Genomic DNA, 19,226 nt, shown 5'->3' with positions numbered 1-19,226 from the left:
CCAGGGACATGACTGTCTCTTTGGAATTCATGGAGGTGCTTTGGGAACGCAACTGCTCCAACACCAAGAAAACACGTCTGCATAGGGAAACTGGAACATGAATCCAGCATTGGGAGTGTGCTGCGGTGACAACTGATGGTTTTGTGACTAATGTAGAAGGTTGTCCCTGAAAAACAGGACATGGTTGCCTGAACCTGTTTTTTTGGCAGTAGAGCTGTTTCTCTAGCTTGTAATATTGTATTTCTGTGCATTGAAAAGGGCAGGGACCCTTCAGAAAAACAAAACAAAACCAAATAAGTGATCCCATTGTAATTCATATCCCAAAACCACCTACTCAGTTTCACAAGAAGCCTCTAACATTGGCCAACTACACAACGTAAGACCTTAAAATCTTAGTAAGATTTTTAGCTTTCAGTGGCTTCTGTGGGAAGTTAAAATTGTAGAGTGCAGAGTGCAGACAATAAATTATTTAAGGATCTCTATTAAAAAATAAAAAAAAAAGAAGAGAGAAAGAACTCAGACTCTTGCAATGAACTGATTTGCTAACCGTGGACTACACTCCAGCACCAGGGGCAGAGAGAAAGATTGAACAGATTTTTCACTTTTTTTTTCTTTATATTTCTTTGATTCCATAATAACTTTGGAAAGAAAGACAGAAAAACCTAATAAAAAAGGTGATGTCCCCAGACAGATCCTGCAGTGGGGTTTGAAAATTAATCTTCCATTGATACAGACAGAAATTTTTTCTGGGTAAGGAATGGGGGACTGGGCTTTCATGAAGATGTGTCTTGTGAGCCTCAGAGCTAGAAATGCAGTTTGTTCAGTGGGTTTTGAGGTACCTGGGACAACACAATCTTGGAGTTACTTAGTGGATTTGCCTTTTCTTTTTTTTCCAAAAGTCCCATTATTCCCCTTGCCACCACGAAGCTTTAAAGTGCTCTGAGGTGCTTACTTAAAGAATGCCTAACAATTACATGCAGGGAACTGAGATAGTTTTTAATGTGGTAAAGAAATGACTTGGTTGTCAGGCTGCTGCAGTTTAAGCCTCCAGTCTGGAAATGGGATACCTGAGGTGAGCACTGACATAATCTGCTGAATTGCGTAATGAATTGCTGCAGGATAGAAGATGCAGGAAAAAAAAGCTTTTCCTATGTTTGGACAAGAATTTATGAAGAAATTACTGTGTCTGAACAAAGTCCAAGTATTTGGTGTCACAAAAAAGGAAAATTTAGTTAAATATCTGATTTACTCCACACAGACATTTTTGTTTAAAAGAGCAGCAGTCAGTTCAATGCTTCAAAACCAATCTGCTGAACACAGGACCCTGAGAGATTTTAGTGCATTCTCAACCATTCTGGATTTCATTCTTTCTGTTAAATGTAACAGAAACAAATTGGCCCTTTGAGAGTTGGCATTATATGCCATCAAAATTGGGGAAAATGCAGCTAGTGTCATTTAAGTAGATGAACAAGTTACCTTCAATTTTTAGTGCCAACAACTGGAAAGAAAAATTTCATGTACTTTCTGGCTTGCTGCAAATAGCCTGTTGTGATCACTCATGCAACAAAAATCAAAGGCTTATTCAATAACAGTTGCAATGGGGAAGACCTGCTTCATAATTTATTGTATGACATTAGCACACAGAGGTTCCGTGGGGAAATCTGGCCTTTACTGCCATGGTTATTGTGGGCACATGAAATAAAAGGCCTCACCCTAACTGTCTTTCAAATAATTCTACTTGTATCATTGCTATGCTATGAAATCATTGGATTCTTTCTACAAATTATTTGCTTTTCACTAACATACTGTAATGGAATAGCACAGATATAATTTTGGTCTTTGTTCTGTTCAGACTTTGTTCCTGTGTCTATGGCATTTGCATCTCCTAGAAACATGGAGGGCCCCAAGCTACAGACCAAGATGAGCACATGGACTCCACTGAACTCTCAACTTATGAATAACAAGGCAAGTGCTGTGCAAATGGGTGAAATTCATAGAATCCCAGAATTGCTGAGGTTGGAAGGGACTTCTGAAGATCCTCTAGTCCAGCCCCTCATGGCAAAGTCACACAGAGCTCAGGATTTTGTCCAGTCAGTTTGGAATGCGCTCAAATCCCAAGACAAATTCTCAAATTCACTTCACAAATTCTCAAGTCCTAGAAAAAAATAACTTATGTTCTGCCTGTGTAGGTCATGAGTACTGTAATAAGAACTTTATTATTAGAAGTATGTATATATCAAACACACATACAGTCTTTATTATATATACATATATATAAAAACTACTATTACATAAAAATTGGAAGTTCTAACATGCATTGTTTAAAGTATACAAGTATTTAGTCCAAGTGTTGTTATTTTGCCAAATCAGTTTTTTCAAACAAAAAATTTGTATTAGTTTCTTAGTGAAAGTTACCAAATCATTCTTTTTCTGCACCACAAGGCTTTAGTTTAAGATCAGAACGAAATGAATGTCAGTGTAAGCTTCTGAGTGGCCAGTGTGATCCATCTCAGCCTGTAGGAGAGGCCTCAGTACCCATGTCCTGGCTTCTCTGCTAAGCCTTGCAGTGATGAGCCTCACTTGATATTTTGGAAACTGAAGTGATGCACACAATTTATAAATAACAAGATGCGTTTCCTAACCTCCCACTCTTTCTACTATATATGTTCATGTGTCACCAGGAGCATATTATTCCCTTGGAATTCAGTTTAAATGTCTTTTGATGATTCATAACATTTAATCCAGAGAGGGCTATTACAGCAGGTAGTCTGGCTTCCTGTATTTCTTGGGCCCTCTTGTTTCACACAGTTCTCCCAGTCTTGAGTTCGGGAGCTAGAATGTGGCTAAAATATATCTTCCACAAAGGTATCCAGACTTCCTTTGGGGTTAAGAATCTTATAAAATAAAAATTTCATCACTTCCCTAATAATTTTCTCATTATTAAACCCCTATACCAAGAAAAGATGAAACCTTGGTCCTGTCTGAATACCTGTAGCATGAGCATCCATTATTTAAATCTTCCCCTGATAGCTTATTAAATTCTCCTGTAACCAGTATTTTTCCCTTATGGAAGGACTTTAACACTGCTTCAAGCCAACACTTGAACTTTTTTGATAAACTAAACAGATTGTGCTCTTTGATGTCTTTTCAATCTGGCATATTCTGCAGCCTTTGAATCACGTTAATGTCTGTCTCCTACGCCCTTTAAAACATATTTTTACAGACGCACATCACTGTATGATCTAACATAGCATGTTAGATCTAACTAGTATTAATCTAACTAGAAATGAAGTATGATCTAATTAGAAATAAATATAGGGGTGAAACCACCCCTTACCATCTTCTTAATCCTCTGCTTCTTAAGCACTCTGATGTTGCATTGGGCTGCAGCAAAACTTTTAGAAGTTCATATTGAATTGTTGTATACTCCAATGCTAAATGATGTTCCAGGTAGGAAAAAGAACATACCATAAGCTCAGTGATTAGATTCATGATAACAAATGTTTGCTTGTTTCTGATCCACGTTTTAAAGCATTGACCTGCCTGAAACTTTTTATATATCAGTGTACTGCTCTGCACTGTTAGCAGAAAAAAAAGTACTTCCAACAAAATCATTGCTGACAACTGTAATGAGGAGATAATCCAATTGATATATAGCTATAAGGAGCTAGTGAGTGAGAAGGGGACATTTTCATACAACCATATCTCTGTTTATTTCTGCACTCTTGAGTTAAGAGAAAACATAAAGAGAGAAAATAATCTATAGATAGGAAATATGTGAAAACCAGTGAGAAGATGAAAGCACAGAGAAAAGAGATGTGTGAGAAATGTACTTGTTAGTAGAAGAGGCAATGAGGGCAGGGGTGGTGGGAATTCATTCAGCTGCTGCCTCCATCTATGGTTTTCTGCCCTTACAGCAGCTGTTAAAATTAGAATGGTTTTGGTGGGAAGGGACCTTAAAGCTCATCCAGTTCCAACAACCCTGTCACAGGCAGAGACACCTTCCATTAGGCTAGGTTGCTCAAAGCCCCTGAGGTCCAATCTGGCCTTGAACACTGCCAGGGATGGGGCAGCCACAGCTTCTCTGGGCAGCCTGTGCCAGGGCCTCACCACCCTCACAGGGAAGAATCTTCTCATAATACCTAATCTAAATCTCCCCTCTTTCAGTTTAAAGCCATTACCCAGAACACAAAAGACTATTCAGGGTGTTACTACTGGGACGCAGGCAGTCATAATTGTTTTAAAGTCAGGATCACCATCAGGGACAGACAAAAAGCAAGAAATCAGAACTAGGAAAACTCAAATTATGTAGCATTCATAGTCAGAAAACAAGAGGTGGAGTCTTAGATATGTCAAAGTTGTGCTACAGTCAGTAATGACATAACAATGGGGCAGCCTGCTCACCTGCAGCAAAAACAGATAGACTTTATCATAAGCCCTGCTGAGTGCAGTGATGTGCTGCCATTAAGGAAGGGCTGGAAGTCAGATGATTTGCCTTTTGTTGGGCAGTAATCCAGATGTGGGGTAGAAGAACCACCAGTGGCATTTGCAGCAAGGGGTGGAAGGATTTGCCAGGCAGCCTTGAATTTGAGCTTATTTAAAACCACCTGAAGATATGGATATGAGATGGCAGATCTTAGAAGCAACCTAGGCTTCAGGCTGTGTCCAAGGCCAGCCAGCTGTACACTGTAGGTATAACTCCAAGGCCTTGGAGGAGAGGACAGTAAACATGGGCTTGATCAAGGCAGAGGATGATTACACCAATTTTGGGCCATTCTGTTGCTAATTACTGCTTCCAAGTGCCTGGAGTAGGCAGAACTTTCTAACTGGGTTGGCTCAGATGTATCTCCAAGAATGCTGAAAGCAAATACGTCTTTCTTTGATCAAAGACCATTAACATTGCTTGCAGTTATATAAATAGCTCCCTGCTTCACTTGAATTATCCAACCCCAAACTTAGATCTTTGACTATTCATCACTCGCTTGTGGCAAATCCTTTTCCAAGTTCTGCTTGTTAAGTTGGTTTTTTTTTTTTACACTGCCAAGTGTCCCACATGCAAATAAAGCAAAAAGTAACTGTCAACATACAAATAAAAGAAATGTCATTTACCACCCCTCTCAAGAGACACTCCTGCTGAGAGAGACAGAGCTAATACTGTCAACTGTTGCACCAGACATCTACACTGATAATATCTTTCTCTGCAGGAACCTTCTTTGCTGGCTGTCATATCAATAACATGTTTGGAGTTTATAATGATCACACATATTCTCCTAGTTGTGGTTAATAGCTGATTTTACGTGCAGTTACAAGCTCTTTGATCTGTCTTCTGGAAAAATCATGTACAGCATTTCTTCACTTCCCAGGTCATAATCCTGAGTACAGAAGGCAGCTCTGTAGTAGTGGGAAGCCATGTGCTAGTGCTTTCAGGTCTAGCTCCCTATGGATAAAGGTCAACATCATAAGTCCTCCACTGTATTTTGCTACTGATCATCCTCCATCTTACTTGTCCCTGTAGAATGGCCAGGGAATGATTGGTCTTGCTATTTTACTCCTAAGGGTCTTGCTGCATTAAGATTGAACCCATCTCTAGGGCTGTGTGTAAGGTAGCTACCAGTGTTGTATCCTTTCTGGAAGATTTCAGGCACTCAGTGTCTCCAACTCAGGAGAACTGAGCATTCTAAAATAAAGAGGTAGGAAGCCAAGCTTCTGATTTCAGCAAGCACATGAGACATCACGCATCACTGTATGCCCACAAGAGTAGGGCACTATGTTGGTACATCGTGTGGGCAGCAGCTGCAAAGCAGGAAGCTGAGAGGTAGCACATTGCAGCCGCTCTACAGAGCTGTTCTTCACAGTCCTGCACACAGAGGCCTTGAACTTTCTTCAGTGAAAGGAACTGGATCCAGCATCACAGGATCCAGGCTGTAGAGTTAAAGGTTAGGAAGAAGTAGATGAGACCTTTCTGGATGAAGCCTCATGTTCACAGGCCTTGGTCCTCGTGGAGAACTTTAACCATCCTGATAGCTGCAGGAAGGACAACACAGTGGGTGCATGCAATCCAGAAGGTTTCAGGAGTGCACTGATGATAAAACTTCCTGACATAGGTCATCAAGGAACCAACATGGGAAGATGCTCTGCTGGACCTCATACTTACAAAGAAGGAAGGACTGGTTTGGGATGTGAAGGTCAGGGACAATTTCAGCAGCAGTGACCAGGAGATGATGGATTTCAGAATACCTAGTGGAAAAAGAAAGACTATTATCAGGATCACAAACCCACACTTAAGGATAGCAGACTTTGACCTCTTTAAGGATCTATGTGGAAGAATCACACAGCATGTGGTCCTAAGAGAAGGGAGCTCCAGGAAAAAGGATTGATTTTCAGACTTTAGTGAAGCTTTCAGTACTGTCTACCATAACATCCTCATAGACGAACTGATGAAGTACAAATGAAGAGTGAGGTGGACTGAAAACTGACTTACTGGCCTCAAAGGATTGTGATCAGCAGCACAAGTCCAGCTAGAGGCCAGTCACTAGTTGAGTATGTCAGGGTTACACTGTGACCAGGATCATTTAAAATCTTCATTAACTACTCGAATGATGGAGCAGAGTGCTCCATCAGCAAGTAATTGTAGATGATACAGAATTGGGAAGAGTAGCTGATAGGCTAGATGTTTGTCTAAGTTCATAGAATCATCAAACAGCCAAGGTTGGAAGGGACCTGAGAAGATCATCTGCTCCAACATTTCAAGGGAAAGGGAACCTAGATGAGATTCTCTAGCCTCCTGTCCTGTTGTGTATCGAAAATGCCAGCAAAGGAGACTCTACCATGTCTCCAAGCAGGTTGTTCTGGTGATTAAGAACCTTGACAGGCTGGAGAAATGGTCTGACTGTCTGGAAGGCAGACAGAATGACATGGGGGGCCTGGTGAGCACCAAGTTGACCACAAGCCAGCAAAGAAGGTCACCATTTTCCTGGGCTACATTAGGAAGAGTGTAGGTGGCAGGTCAAGGGAAGTGATCCTTCCCCTCTACTCAGCACTGGTGAGAACAGATCCGGGCTCCCCAGTAGAAGACATGGACGTAATGGAACAAAACCAATGTTAGGCTGCAGAAATTATTAAGGTTGAGAGATCTGAGGCTGTTCAGCCTGGAGAAGTGAGGTTTATTGAGGACCTTATCAATGTATATAGATATCTGATGGGAGGTGTAAAAAAGACAGGGCCAAACTCTTCTTGGTGATGTTCAGTGAACAGACGAGAGGTGACAGCCACAAATTAAAACACAGGAAGTTGCATTTATAAGTATATATATAAATATCTTACTGTGAGGATGATCACACACTGTAACAAGGTGCCACAGAAGTTGTGGGGTCTCCATCAAAGAAGATATTCAAAACCCATCTGGACATGGCCTTGAGCAACCTGCTTTAGTCCAAACATCTTAGCAGGGAGTCTGGACTAAAGGATCTCCACAGGTATAGAATCATAGAATAGTTAGGGTTGGAAAGGACCTTAAGATCATCAAGTTCCAACCCCCCTGCCATGGTCAGGGACACCTCGCACTAAACCATGGCACCCAAGGCACTGTCCAACCTGGCCTTGAATATCACCAGGGATGGAGCATTCACAACTTCCCTAGGCAACCCATTCCAGTGCCTCACCACCCTTAAAGAACTTCCTCCTTATATCCAATCTAAACCTCCCCTGTTTAAGTTTTAACCCATTACCCCTTGTCCTATCACTACAGTCTCTAATGAATAGTCCCTCCCCAGCACCCTGTAGGCCCCCTTCAGATACTGGAAGGCTGCTATGAGGTCTCACCGCAGCCTTCTCTTCTCCAGGCTGAACAGCCCCAACGTTCTCAGCCTGTCTTCATATGGGAGGTGCTCCAGTCCCCTGATCATCCTCGTGGCCTCCTCTGGACTTGTTCCAACAGTTCCATGTCCTTTTTATGCTGAAGACACCAGAAATGCACACAATAAGTGAGGTCTCACAAGAGCAGAGGAGCAGGATCACCGCCTTCGACCTGCTGGTCACACTCCTTTTGATGCAGCCCAGGATATGGTTGGTTTCTGGGCTGCAAGTGCACACTGAAGCTGGCTCATGTTAATTTTCTCATCAACCATCACCCCAAAGTCCTTCTCCACAGGGCTGCTCTGAATATGGAAGTTTCTTCCAAACACTTCCATTCAGTGATTCAGTTTGTATTTTGTAGATTGGTTTTCAAGATGTGTTTTTCTTAGGACACACTGAATCCCCTTTAAATATTCAATTTTGTTTGTGTGTCTGTGTTTTATAGGTATTTGAAGAAAGAAGAGCCTTGCTTGGAAAATGGGTAAACTTTTCTCTTTAAATGTTATATTTAAATATATATATTATACTTAAATATTTCTGAATTGAGGAAGAGATTACTATAATGGAAATATAAAACCTTTCTATTTTGAAAAACGAGTTCATTTCCTTATGTGAAAGTGAGCTGTAACTGCTCTACTTTTGAGGAAGGTAAAGTTGTACATTTCCTCAGACCCCACATTCTGTGAGCTCTGAACATGGGAAATCATATCCCATCTGAAATGGGATAAGAAACCCTGGTAAAAGGTCTGTGAAGTCTTCAAAGAAGATACTGGATATTTAGCTATTGCCATTGCCTGCTAGCAGGTCTTTGAAACCTGTAACTAGTGGCATGTTATCTACCAAATGCACACATATGGCTCCTCATACTGTAACCTCTGAGCACCTCACAATTTTTTGTTGTCATTATCTTCACAGCTCAAACATAAGACAGAAAAGTGCTGTCACCCTATTTTGTAGATGAAAAAATGAGGTATAGAAAGACATGAGATGGGATTTGTCTGCCCCAGCCACACAAGAGTGCAAGTTAGGCAGTCAGGCTGGGGTTTCTCTGGCCGGGTGTCTATGTCTGAAACATAATATTTAAGCCTGTCTAGTCTGGTCATCGCAGGCTCCTTGGGGAGTCAGCAGAGAGAAAACAGTGCTTCCAGAAGGTAATTCGTCTCACTTACTGTAGGATGAAAGATCAGCCCTCTAGGGGCGCCTGTTTCTTCCCACAGCCTATGAGGGGGGAGTCATACGGGGCTGCTTGAAAGGAATACAACTCTAACTAACCTATGCTGGAAGCCGATAGCAGAGCATGCAAGGACACAACATTCGCCTGAGTCCTAAGCTCACCCATTAAATATCACATTGTGCTTTTTCTTTTATACATCAAAATCCATGTACTATCCAGCCACTATGGGAAAGCAGCTATAGTCTGCTCAGTCTCCTATGGAAAAAGGAATACAGACCCAGGGATATTATTGCAATAAATGATTCAGCTGAAGATATTAATATGGCTCAGTAGTAACTGTATGTTTGAGCCCTGTGCACGTCTTTGTAAATTGAAGCAAAGGACCAGTTATATGGTCATATATGATACAAAAGCGAAACAGAAATATAGAAATGATTCTTGATAAAAGTATTTGCATGATAACTTTATTTGAACTATGATGCTTAGTCTTTATGCCTAATAGGTCACTCGTGGAATTTTTTTGCATGTGAACTGGTCTTTACAGACAAGTATTTTGATTTGAAGCTCCTCTTGGTAGGAAATATGCTTCTTGACATGCATGCATTTTGATAACAAGGAATTTCACAGGCACCAAGAAAACAAACTGATTGAATTATTACTGTTCAAAAAACACCTTTTAGTATGACTGTTGGTAACTGATAGACCTAAAACCTGTCTCCTGAACGCGGTTGGATGTTTTAAAAAGCCCATGGGATATACCAGCAAAAGGGCAAAAATGTTTTCATTAGAACCCTCGCTGAAAGAACCAAAAACCTGGAAATATCTTTCTTCCAAACACACATTAGAGTGCTGAATCATCTTCTGAAAGGTTATATTTCTGACCCGTCATATGACACAAGATCAGTAGCTCTCATCACGCTCTTGCAGAACTAATTCTCTTGTGCTTCTGTCATCTGTAATCCTGATGCAAAGGGTGCAGAAAGCACAAAAGCTTCTCTTAACTCCCTTCAAAGCCTGTGGCATTATAGTATCTGGTATGCAAAGCCTAGAGCACTTTGAGTTTGAGAGAAACTGTGTCAAGAAATCGCAGTGCTCAGGGCAGGAGTTTTAACATTGATTCACATGACCATCTAAAGTGCTCTCAGGAAATACAGATGGAACTGTTGGGGGGATCAGAGGGGGAGGGTTGTATAGCTGGGAACCCACAGCCAATGTAGCTGTAAATGCATTATTATGAAACTGGAAGGCTGAAGTTTGTCCTAAAGTCCAGAATTGATAAGCTTTTTCAGTAACATCTGGATGATGGAATGGAAATTACACACTCATCTGCAGATGATACCAGGCTTGGGGGAATTTCATGGATTTTGGAGAGTAAAAATCAGAATTAAATGATCTGTAGTTTGATTAGGGCAAGTGAAAAGTGCTGCATATTAAGAAAGACATTTACAAAAACTGCAGATATGAGAAAATCCATTAAAAATTGCTGGGAACTATGTTGGATTGCAAATTGAACATAAGCTGACAGTGTCTTAGAATTGTAATAAAGGCAAACATCCCAAAGGGTTGTCTGAAAGGCAGAGCCATGCTCCATTCTGCTCCCTGCATTTTGGGAAAGCTGAGATCCAATTGGATATGCTTTTGAGAACAAGGCAGATGTGAGAAGAGTCTCAGGTCCAAAAAAAAAAAAGAAAATATTCTCTTTACTGTAGGGAAGATGGAGAAAAGATGTAATAGTATCTTTCCAATGACACATGAAAAATATCCAAGAAGAGGAAGGGAATGATCTGATCTCAGTGTTCACATTGGATAGGACAAGAAATCATGGACTTGTATTGCAGTGATGGAGAGGCAATTTAGACATGAGCAAATCCAGTGCTACAGATAATTCACTGCTGGAATGGTTTGCCTAGGGGTCAGGGGTAGGATCTCCATCACTGGAGTCTTTTGAGAATAGGTCAGATAAAGCCATGTCAGGAATGGTTTAGGTAGAGTGGATCCTGCCTTGTGGCAGGAGATGAACCCGCTCAGTGTTTCTCAACCTTTTTACACTAAGGACCATTCAACCGGAAAGCAGAACAGGTTGCCTTGTGTAGCATTGCCATAGCAGTTTTCCTTGACAGCCAAAAAACACTTAAACTTTGGCTGCTCATTGTTCATTTTCTTTTATCTTATCTTTATTTATATTTGTTTATATTTATTTTATTTGCATGCATCCAGGGACTATGTATGTGCATTTTCATTTGTTATTTTTCTTCCAGTTGTATCACAGAACAATGATGTCTCCCAGGCTTGTTGTGGTTCATAAAACATGGGGTGAGAAACAATGATCTTGCTTACCTGAAGGGATGTCATTTCTCTGTTCCTGCACTGCTGAGCAGTCCCAAATGGCATGGGACTGTCTGTGCCATCACTTGCACTATCCAAGATGCTCAGTGGGACCCTCTACAATTTTTTGGCTGTTTCAGATTGTGCTGAGCTCCACAAAGTGGTATTGCTGCATGAAGTGAAAGCAGTGGTGGTATGTAGTGGCAACAGACTGCCTGTGTCACGTGGCTGTTCCCGTGCATGCGTGTTTGAAGGCTTTCATCCTATTGGAAGCAATTATATATATATATGTACCAACTCATTTACCCAAGTATCCAGATGCATGTAGAAGAGAAATTGTGCTGCCATCTTTCAGTTGAAATGCTTTTGACAGTTGAACTGTGCAAGGGTTAACATATCTCTGCTAATTTTGTTTAATTCTAGTTGCTTTTATTCTGTATTGCACCCAGGGCAGATGCCTTGACATGCTGCTTCTCAGCCTCCTTTTCTGCTGTGTTCTGCAAGCCAAAAATTCCTCCCATTAATTTAAAAAACATAAAAGTATTTTGCTCTACCTTAGTGTTCAGTGCTATCATGCTGACACCCAGGTTAATAAGTTGACAGTGAAGCTGGCGTTGAACTTGTAGATTAAGACACCTTAGCTTCACTGTCTCCAGGTGAGCTGAGCATCTCAGCTTCCATTATAGCCAAATGAGATGTAGACAAGTCAGGGGAGCACAGTGATTCAGTTCACCCTGTGGGCTACACTTTCTGTTAGTAATTTATACAGCACATCCGAGTGTTCCCAGGTACTGGAACTTGCTCATTCACACTATGAAATTGTTCACACGCCCCCTGGCACGATTCTGGCCTGTGCTGGTAGCACTTTTCCAGGCATTGTTCAGACACAATTTGGCCATTAGCCTGGCCAGGAACCTTGCCAAATTCACAGTTTAGATTCAGCCACCTTGTTTTGAAGGGTGTGAGTACAATAGTGGGGACATATGTGTTATCTAGCTCTCAGTCCATTATCTATCTCTCATATCACAGCAAATACAGTGCAGGACTTGCAGACAACCCTCATCCTTGGAGTGACAGCTTTAGGCTTTGCAGGACACCCCACCACACAGGGCAATGGTCTTTGGGCAGCTTAACACCACCCCTAGTCACCGCAGACCCCCACCAAGCCTTTCTCAACAGTCTTCCCAGGATTCTTCTCTTGCAAAATTTCAGGATTAGTTGTGTAACTACAGTGGTGAAAGCAAAACCAAACAGATCCTAGGGGCTAGTTGCTAATTGCTGACATGGAGCTGCTTGGCAGCAGGGATGTTTAGGATTTGGTTGGGTGGATTAGTGTATTTTACGGATATCAGGTGCCTGCCTGCTTCATCCCTTCTCACTCAGATCCTGGGTTGCCAACAAATCCCTTCATTCGTCTGGTAGAAGATAGATAGGGAGGAAGGGAGGGGAAAATTGCTTTTCCCTAGGTAAAACATCTCCATCTACTTGCAAGCCATTCTGCATAAAAGCTTAGATGACTAGAGCATTCATTCCTACATTTCAGAGCGCAGGGATGCCTGCATGTGTTTGTAACCCTGTGAACTCAGGTTGGCACGCTGGGTTGGAGATGAGGATTATGTCTCATTTCAGTGGCTAGTTCAAGTCAGTAAAACAACCTGTCTTCTACAGCAGAGAGGGGCCTCTTTAGGTTAAGCGGTGGAGCCTCTGTACTTTGGCACTGAGGTCCTGGGCTCTCCCTGTAGTGTCAGGCTGTGTTATTTGTGTGTGTTCACTCATGGATTAATTGTAAACTGATCGCAGAAGCAAGCACTGAGCACTCTGCGTTGCCAGCTTAGCCTTATGTCATACAGTCCCTGGGGAGACATTGTTCGCCAGGGCTTTGGGAAAGGCACAGAAAAGGGGAAAAGTATTCCTAGCTGTGCATAGAGAAGGTGCAGCACCTTAAAAAGAGGAATCCTGTCCAACTGGTTGGGTTGCTGTAATCACACACAAGGGGAGGAACTGTGGCAGCCAAATGTAGGATGGGGATATACTTGTTAATACTGGAAAAGAGACAAATTATGCCTACTTAACTACTTAGCTGCTGCTGAATGCAATGGAGATGAAGCTGTGTGTTCCCATGCTCCTTACTGTGCGGTGCTGCTTTAAATGGAAATTCCCTTGCAATGTAAACACAGGCTAAGGATGCTGGAAGGAATTGCTTTGTCGCAAAACCCATGGCAGAATGGGAAGAGTTAAATATACTGTCTCAAGAGACAAGCTAGATTGGCTTGGATTAGTTCACTTAATTTCTTGGGGTGAAAGAGAGTAAGCCAGTCACCCTTATCTCTGGAACATACATGGGAGAAATTTATCTTTGCAAACTGGTGATTGCAGATTGTTTTAATGAGAAGAGGATGTAGCTGTGATCATGAATGGGGAGTGTACACAGCAGCCACTTTTCCCCTTTACCGTGTGACAGAAAAAGTCTTTTATGTCAATCTGAGGGTCAGAAGGGGACAGGCAGAACCTCCTGTGTCCTCCTCTGGTACACCTTTGTCTGATTTTATTCTCAGGGAACATATTTCTAAGCCCCAAATCCAAAGGTTTTTCCTTAGTACTCTGCTGAATGTCATTAGAGGTGAAATTTATATGCAAAACAGGGATGGGAGGAAGAGGGTGTATTCCTTAATTTACTGTCTGTGTCTGGAAAGGCACGGACATTTGGAAGCTTTTTTGTATTTGGCATTTCACCTCTCTGGGATCACTGGAATGCCAATTCCACACTTTCTTCATGCTGACTTTGTTAAAGGTCTTGCAGAGGTGTTAGCAAGAAGGAGAAGATCTACTTACTTCTTAGACTTCATTCTCCAGTACTGGAATTAAATGCATACAGGTAGAAATAAAGAAAGAAATAAAGGGTTCTTTAATATGATCTGGAAAGAAATTGCTTCTCAATTACTTTTCATCTGCACAGTATATTTTAAATTATATTCTGCCAGTCCTGCACTTGACCATAGATTTGAGGGAGGAGGAGAGCAGAGAGAAAGAAAAAAGCTGAATTTCTAGTCTGTTTTGTTCTGAAAGGGAAGGGCAGGGACACTGGACGTTCAATTATTACCCCTAATAATAAAAAGTATATATAAGAACTGCATGATTTTTCTTATTAGTTTTAATTTTTGGAGGTCACATTTAACTAAGGATTTCAAATGCCCCTGGGGTTAAATGCTGAAATGAATGTGGTGTGATTTAACCTATGAAGAGCAAGTTGCCAGCTTTCCATAGCTGGCTTCAGGAAACAGTCCTGTGAAAGCAGGGTGTGTTTTGGGGATGGCCAACAGGTGAGAAAGAAACAAACAGGGAAAAGCAGAATTCCCCAACCAGGGGAATTCCCCAGCCAGTTCAAATTTCCCTTTGAAAAGGAGGTGACTTGGGGTCGAGGCTGCTCTTGCTATGCTAGGAAGGAGGATGAAGGGGGACTTGTCTGGAATCCATATTTCACCTCTGGAAAGCCATCTTCAACCATGTTGTGGTTCTGCTGCCTGCAGTTCCCACTGGGGATTCCAGCTGATCCTGCCTGCAGCCACCCTGGTCCTTTGACTATTTCTCCCTCGCTGCACTCTGCGCTGCCCTCGCAGCCAGAACTGCTCTTGCAGGTTTTTGAGGCAGATTGCACAGATTGTGGTGATGAGGTCAGTCTCCTCCCAGGAGATTCCTGCTGACAGGACCCTTTCCATCCTCTGCTATCAACACAAGCTAAACACCAGCTACTGCCACCATTGCTCCCACCCAGTTTACATAGCTCAGCCCGGTCTGCTCAATGCAGCATTGTTTTTGCCATTGTAGAAAAGTGATACATACTTGTGTGGTTACCTGAGGCTCATTTCTTCCCACAACTGTTTTAATCCTCCTCTTTAGATACCTGTCATAAACATGGAAATGCTGTGAAGAATCTTTGTTACTATGCTGCTGGATCTGTGCTTCAGACTTTCCCTGTGAGACATAGGCAGCTGATTCTGTTTCTCTTTTCTCCACTCCTCTGCAGTTGGAATTTCTCTCCTATGCAGTGGGATTGTGAGAATAAATACTTTAAATATTGCAAGGCACTCAAATATTGCAGTAGTGGGAGCCATAGAAGTGTCAGGATAGATGAGGCATCAGCACTGAACTCATTGCAGTTTGGGACCCAATCCTGTAAACACACATCTGAGTCTCCTTTCCATGACTAAAGCCAAGTCTCAGAGCTGGTCCCAGGAGCAAAGAGTCTTTGAGCATGAGTGTGTCCTGGACTAGGCCATCCTGGATCCTTTGAGGATTATAAATCATATGTTACATGGCTTTAGAGTTTCTTTTAATGTAGCCTCTGCATTTGTTCCCAGTACCTACGTGCTTTGCTCTCGAATGAGTCACCAGGAGCTGCTGCTTATGCAGCTTCTCTTGCCTTAAATGTGTGCTTTATTTTAAGAAGCTGAATCTCTGGTTTCTCAGAACCTGAAACTCTTTTTCAGTTTGACAAGTGGACAGATGGTCAGAGGCGGAGGATCCTGGTGGACCTGTTGGAACGCTGCTCCCTATCACAGCAGAAGTTCTGTGCCAAGCAGCTACAGAATCGAGTCCCCACTGAGGCTCTAGATTTTACCACAAGGCTTCCTAGAGTCCTGTCTTTATACATCTTTTCCTTCCTGGACCCACGGAGCCTTTGTCGATGTGCACAGGTAAAAAACCCAGCACGTACCTAAGGTTCAGAAATCAGGCCAAGTAAGATTAAAGAAAAGAAATAGCACTAGTTGTCAGCAAAGACATACCAGTGCTGTTCATGATGCAAGAATGTCTTCTGACTTGGCAGCCTGGTGCCAAATTCTTAGTGATGCTTATGTGAGACCGAATGCAACACTTCCACAGATCCTAAATTAAGCTAGATTGGCCAAGATTTGCAGAAGTGAAGAGTAATTTTACATGCTCAGCTCTAAGGCATTTACTTTACAAGACTGATTCTTCCCAAAGAGGAGTCCTGGTACTTTCTGAAAATCATGTTCTTTTAAGGTACCTTGCACTGTGTGTGCAAAATCATGAATTGTTTTGAGAAATATTGGCTTTGTGCTAGTTGCAAAGAACTGCACAAGATGCTATAAGAAAACCAGATTCTTTAAAATCCTTGAAGGTAAAATGTTGGATGTGGAGAAGCAGAGAAGTTACAGATGTGCTTTTGAGCACAGTGCCTCGGGATTCAGTCTTTTGTGCAAAGTGGCTAAAACTCCAAAAATATATCTGCATAAGACAAAGTGCTATGAGGTGATGCCCAAAGTAGTTCTGAACGAATAAGTTCAGATATGGTGACACCATATGGTGACACCATTACTGCCTTAACATATCACTCCTTATAGAACTATGAATATATCAAAATCTCAGCTTGTTTAAAGCTTGCTTTACTATCCTTCTCCATCATTTCATGGTTTATATGGCTGGAAATCATGCTGTTCATTCACAGGCAGGGAGATGACAGGTTAGGAAATTGCCTACTTAGAAAGAAAAGTCTTGCCATTTTACTTGTGTCAGATCAGTGGGCAGCTGCTACTGTAAGCATGGAAGTGCCAATAGATGATATGTCCTTAAGGTGGAACAAGCTTTATCAGTGGAAAAAAAGGGTTTATTCCATCTTCTGTATTCTCATTGAGCAGCAGTGCAGGAAGTTGCCCCAAACAAATTGAAATCTTTCTTCTTGGCCCATCATTTCTGGACTATTCCACCCTGTGCTGGAGATCAGCTAACAGGCATTGAGTGTGTCATGAAGGCCTCAAATGGTTTAAAAAGTTTAATGAAAGGTTTAAATGGGACATAAACAATGCTGAAGAACTGCATCAATTTAAGGGTGTAGGAGAGCTACATCCACAACACAGAAGTCTCTAGCTGCTATTTTGGATGCTTGAGACCTCAAGGTTTCCAACTTACCAGGCATTCACAGGTGAGCTGGTACTGGAAGTACCTGTCTGAACTGGATCAGCTCTGGATGAAGAAATGCCTGCGTTTTGGCTGGCACATCAACTTCTCCCCAACCCCATTTGAGCAAGGAATCTGGAAGAAACATTACATTGAGATGGTGAAAGAGCTGCATGTCACGAGACCAAAGGTACATACCTACTACTGCTACAGATGTTTGGGGCGAGTGGGAAATGTGGGCTGGTTGGGTTCCTCACACCTTTGCCTCTTCATCTGTCTGTAACTTCCCACTTGTAAAATCGAAGATGCATCATTTTTAATTAGAATCTGAACTCTTGTGTTGCCATGTGCTCTGCTTTCCCATCAACTATCCCTGGTAGTTGGGAGAAATGAAAACCTCACTGGTTAGGAAAAGCAATCACCAAAGTCAGCCTTCTGTGCTTTCAGGATGTTCTGGAGTAATCCTGTATATTTTTCTCTCCAGCACTCAGGGCTATTCCCCTCTCTTTTTCCCCAGTTTGTAGAGCAAATGATACCTTGCCTCAACTTGATTAAGCAGAGATGGGGTACCCAGCAGCACCCCTGCTGACACTTCAGGGTCAGTTTACCTGGTGGAAAGGAAAGAAGTACCCCTTATGCCTGTTACAGCCGTTGGTGTTGTCTCTTTCTCTCCTCTTCAGAGGTGGCAGGGACATTCTGGGGAGGTGGAACATTACTCGGTAGCCATCGCTTTCTCCTGAGATTCACTGATGCCATGTCTACTTTGCAGGGCTGTGAGAGGAGATTCTTCTGCCCTGAATTCCAAATTCAGCCCTCTAGTTTTAAGCAAACTCCCCCACAGACTTTCTCTGTAATCAATAGAGAGAAGCCAATGCATCTCAAAAGCAGCTCAGGAAATTTTAATACAGATTATGGGACATGGGTGATGACACACACTGTCAAGCTGCCTATTTCTGTCCATTGACCATAATGGAACCTGAAGAGACTAATTTTGAGTTAATACCCAATTCTCAGAAGCCTAAAGTTAGGCAAAATAAATCTCATTTTCTTTATAGGCTAAAATTTATTTTCTCTTTTAACCTCTCTTATTAGACTCCTTCAAAGGATGAGTTTGTAGTTACTGATGTGCAGCCCATAAGAAGCAACATCTCAGAGGCAAAACCTTTTGTGCCAGGAAAGAGGACAAAAAAAGAGAAAAAATTGCTCCCACCATGGCGTTCATCAGACAGGCATCCTACAGACACCATCCGATTCAACTACCTCAACAACTACGATCCCATCGAGCAGGCCAGGCAGGCGTAAGTTTTTCTTTTGCTTACCTTTTGCTTTCCTTTTGCTTTTCCTGCAACATAGGGTATGTCTGTGTATTTTGCAAGCTCACTTTGCCTGTGCTTCAAGCTGCCTGAAGCCTTATAGTTCAGCAACATGGTGGCTAACCCACTTTGCTGCTCTTCTGGTTTTTCTTGGATTGATCTTGGACCAGTTCTAGTTACAGCAGCACTACTTTGTGTCCTTATAGCACAGAGCAGATTAGTGGTTGCCTGTAAAATAGGCTGTAAGTCTTGGGGATGTTACACAGCTGTAATGGGAAGAATCTGGTCAAGAGTTTGTTCAAGAGCTTTTAAATACAGCTGCAAGGTTGAGAGGCATCTGTCACTTTTGCACAGAAGAGAAAGAATTAATTGTGATGAAATATAATTTTATCACTTCAAGGATCTTCGGTCTAAAAAGGGATTTAGATGACTGAATGGGGGTGCAAGTATACAAGTATGAATATCCTATATTAAGTAATGAAAATATTTGCATCTACACTTCCAGGGACAGAGTGCCTAGATCTGTCTGATTTTGGGTTCTCAGGATTATCTGGTCAGCAACTGGCAAAAGAAAGGCACTTCCACCATGAAGGATAGTTTTGCACATTGACTTCTATTAGGACTCCCCATGCTTTCCTTCGACA

At 42.0% G+C, this 19,226-nt stretch overlaps 1 protein-coding gene across 1 annotated transcript in view; it reads left to right on the top strand.

The window, feature by feature from the left end:
- The first annotated feature begins 1,869 nt into the window (after nt 1-1,869).
- FBXO16 (F-box protein 16) overlaps nt 1,870-19,226 on the top strand; it is a 29,456-nt gene continuing 12,099 nt past the window's right edge. The window contains exons 1-5 of the mRNA XM_013128362.3: nt 1,870-1,965; nt 8,300-8,335; nt 15,841-16,047; nt 17,295-17,459; nt 18,362-18,567. Coding sequence (XP_012983816.1) covers nt 1,870-1,965; nt 8,300-8,335; nt 15,841-16,047; nt 17,295-17,459; nt 18,362-18,567 — 710 coding nt within the window. The remainder of the gene's footprint in view (nt 1,966-8,299; nt 8,336-15,840; nt 16,048-17,294; nt 17,460-18,361; nt 18,568-19,226) is intronic.

This window comes from Melopsittacus undulatus, chromosome 3 (assembly GCF_012275295.1).
Source record: "Melopsittacus undulatus isolate bMelUnd1 chromosome 3, bMelUnd1.mat.Z, whole genome shotgun sequence".
NCBI lineage: Eukaryota > Metazoa > Chordata > Aves > Psittaciformes > Psittaculidae > Melopsittacus > Melopsittacus undulatus.
This window is presented reverse-complemented; position numbering and strand designations above follow the sequence as displayed.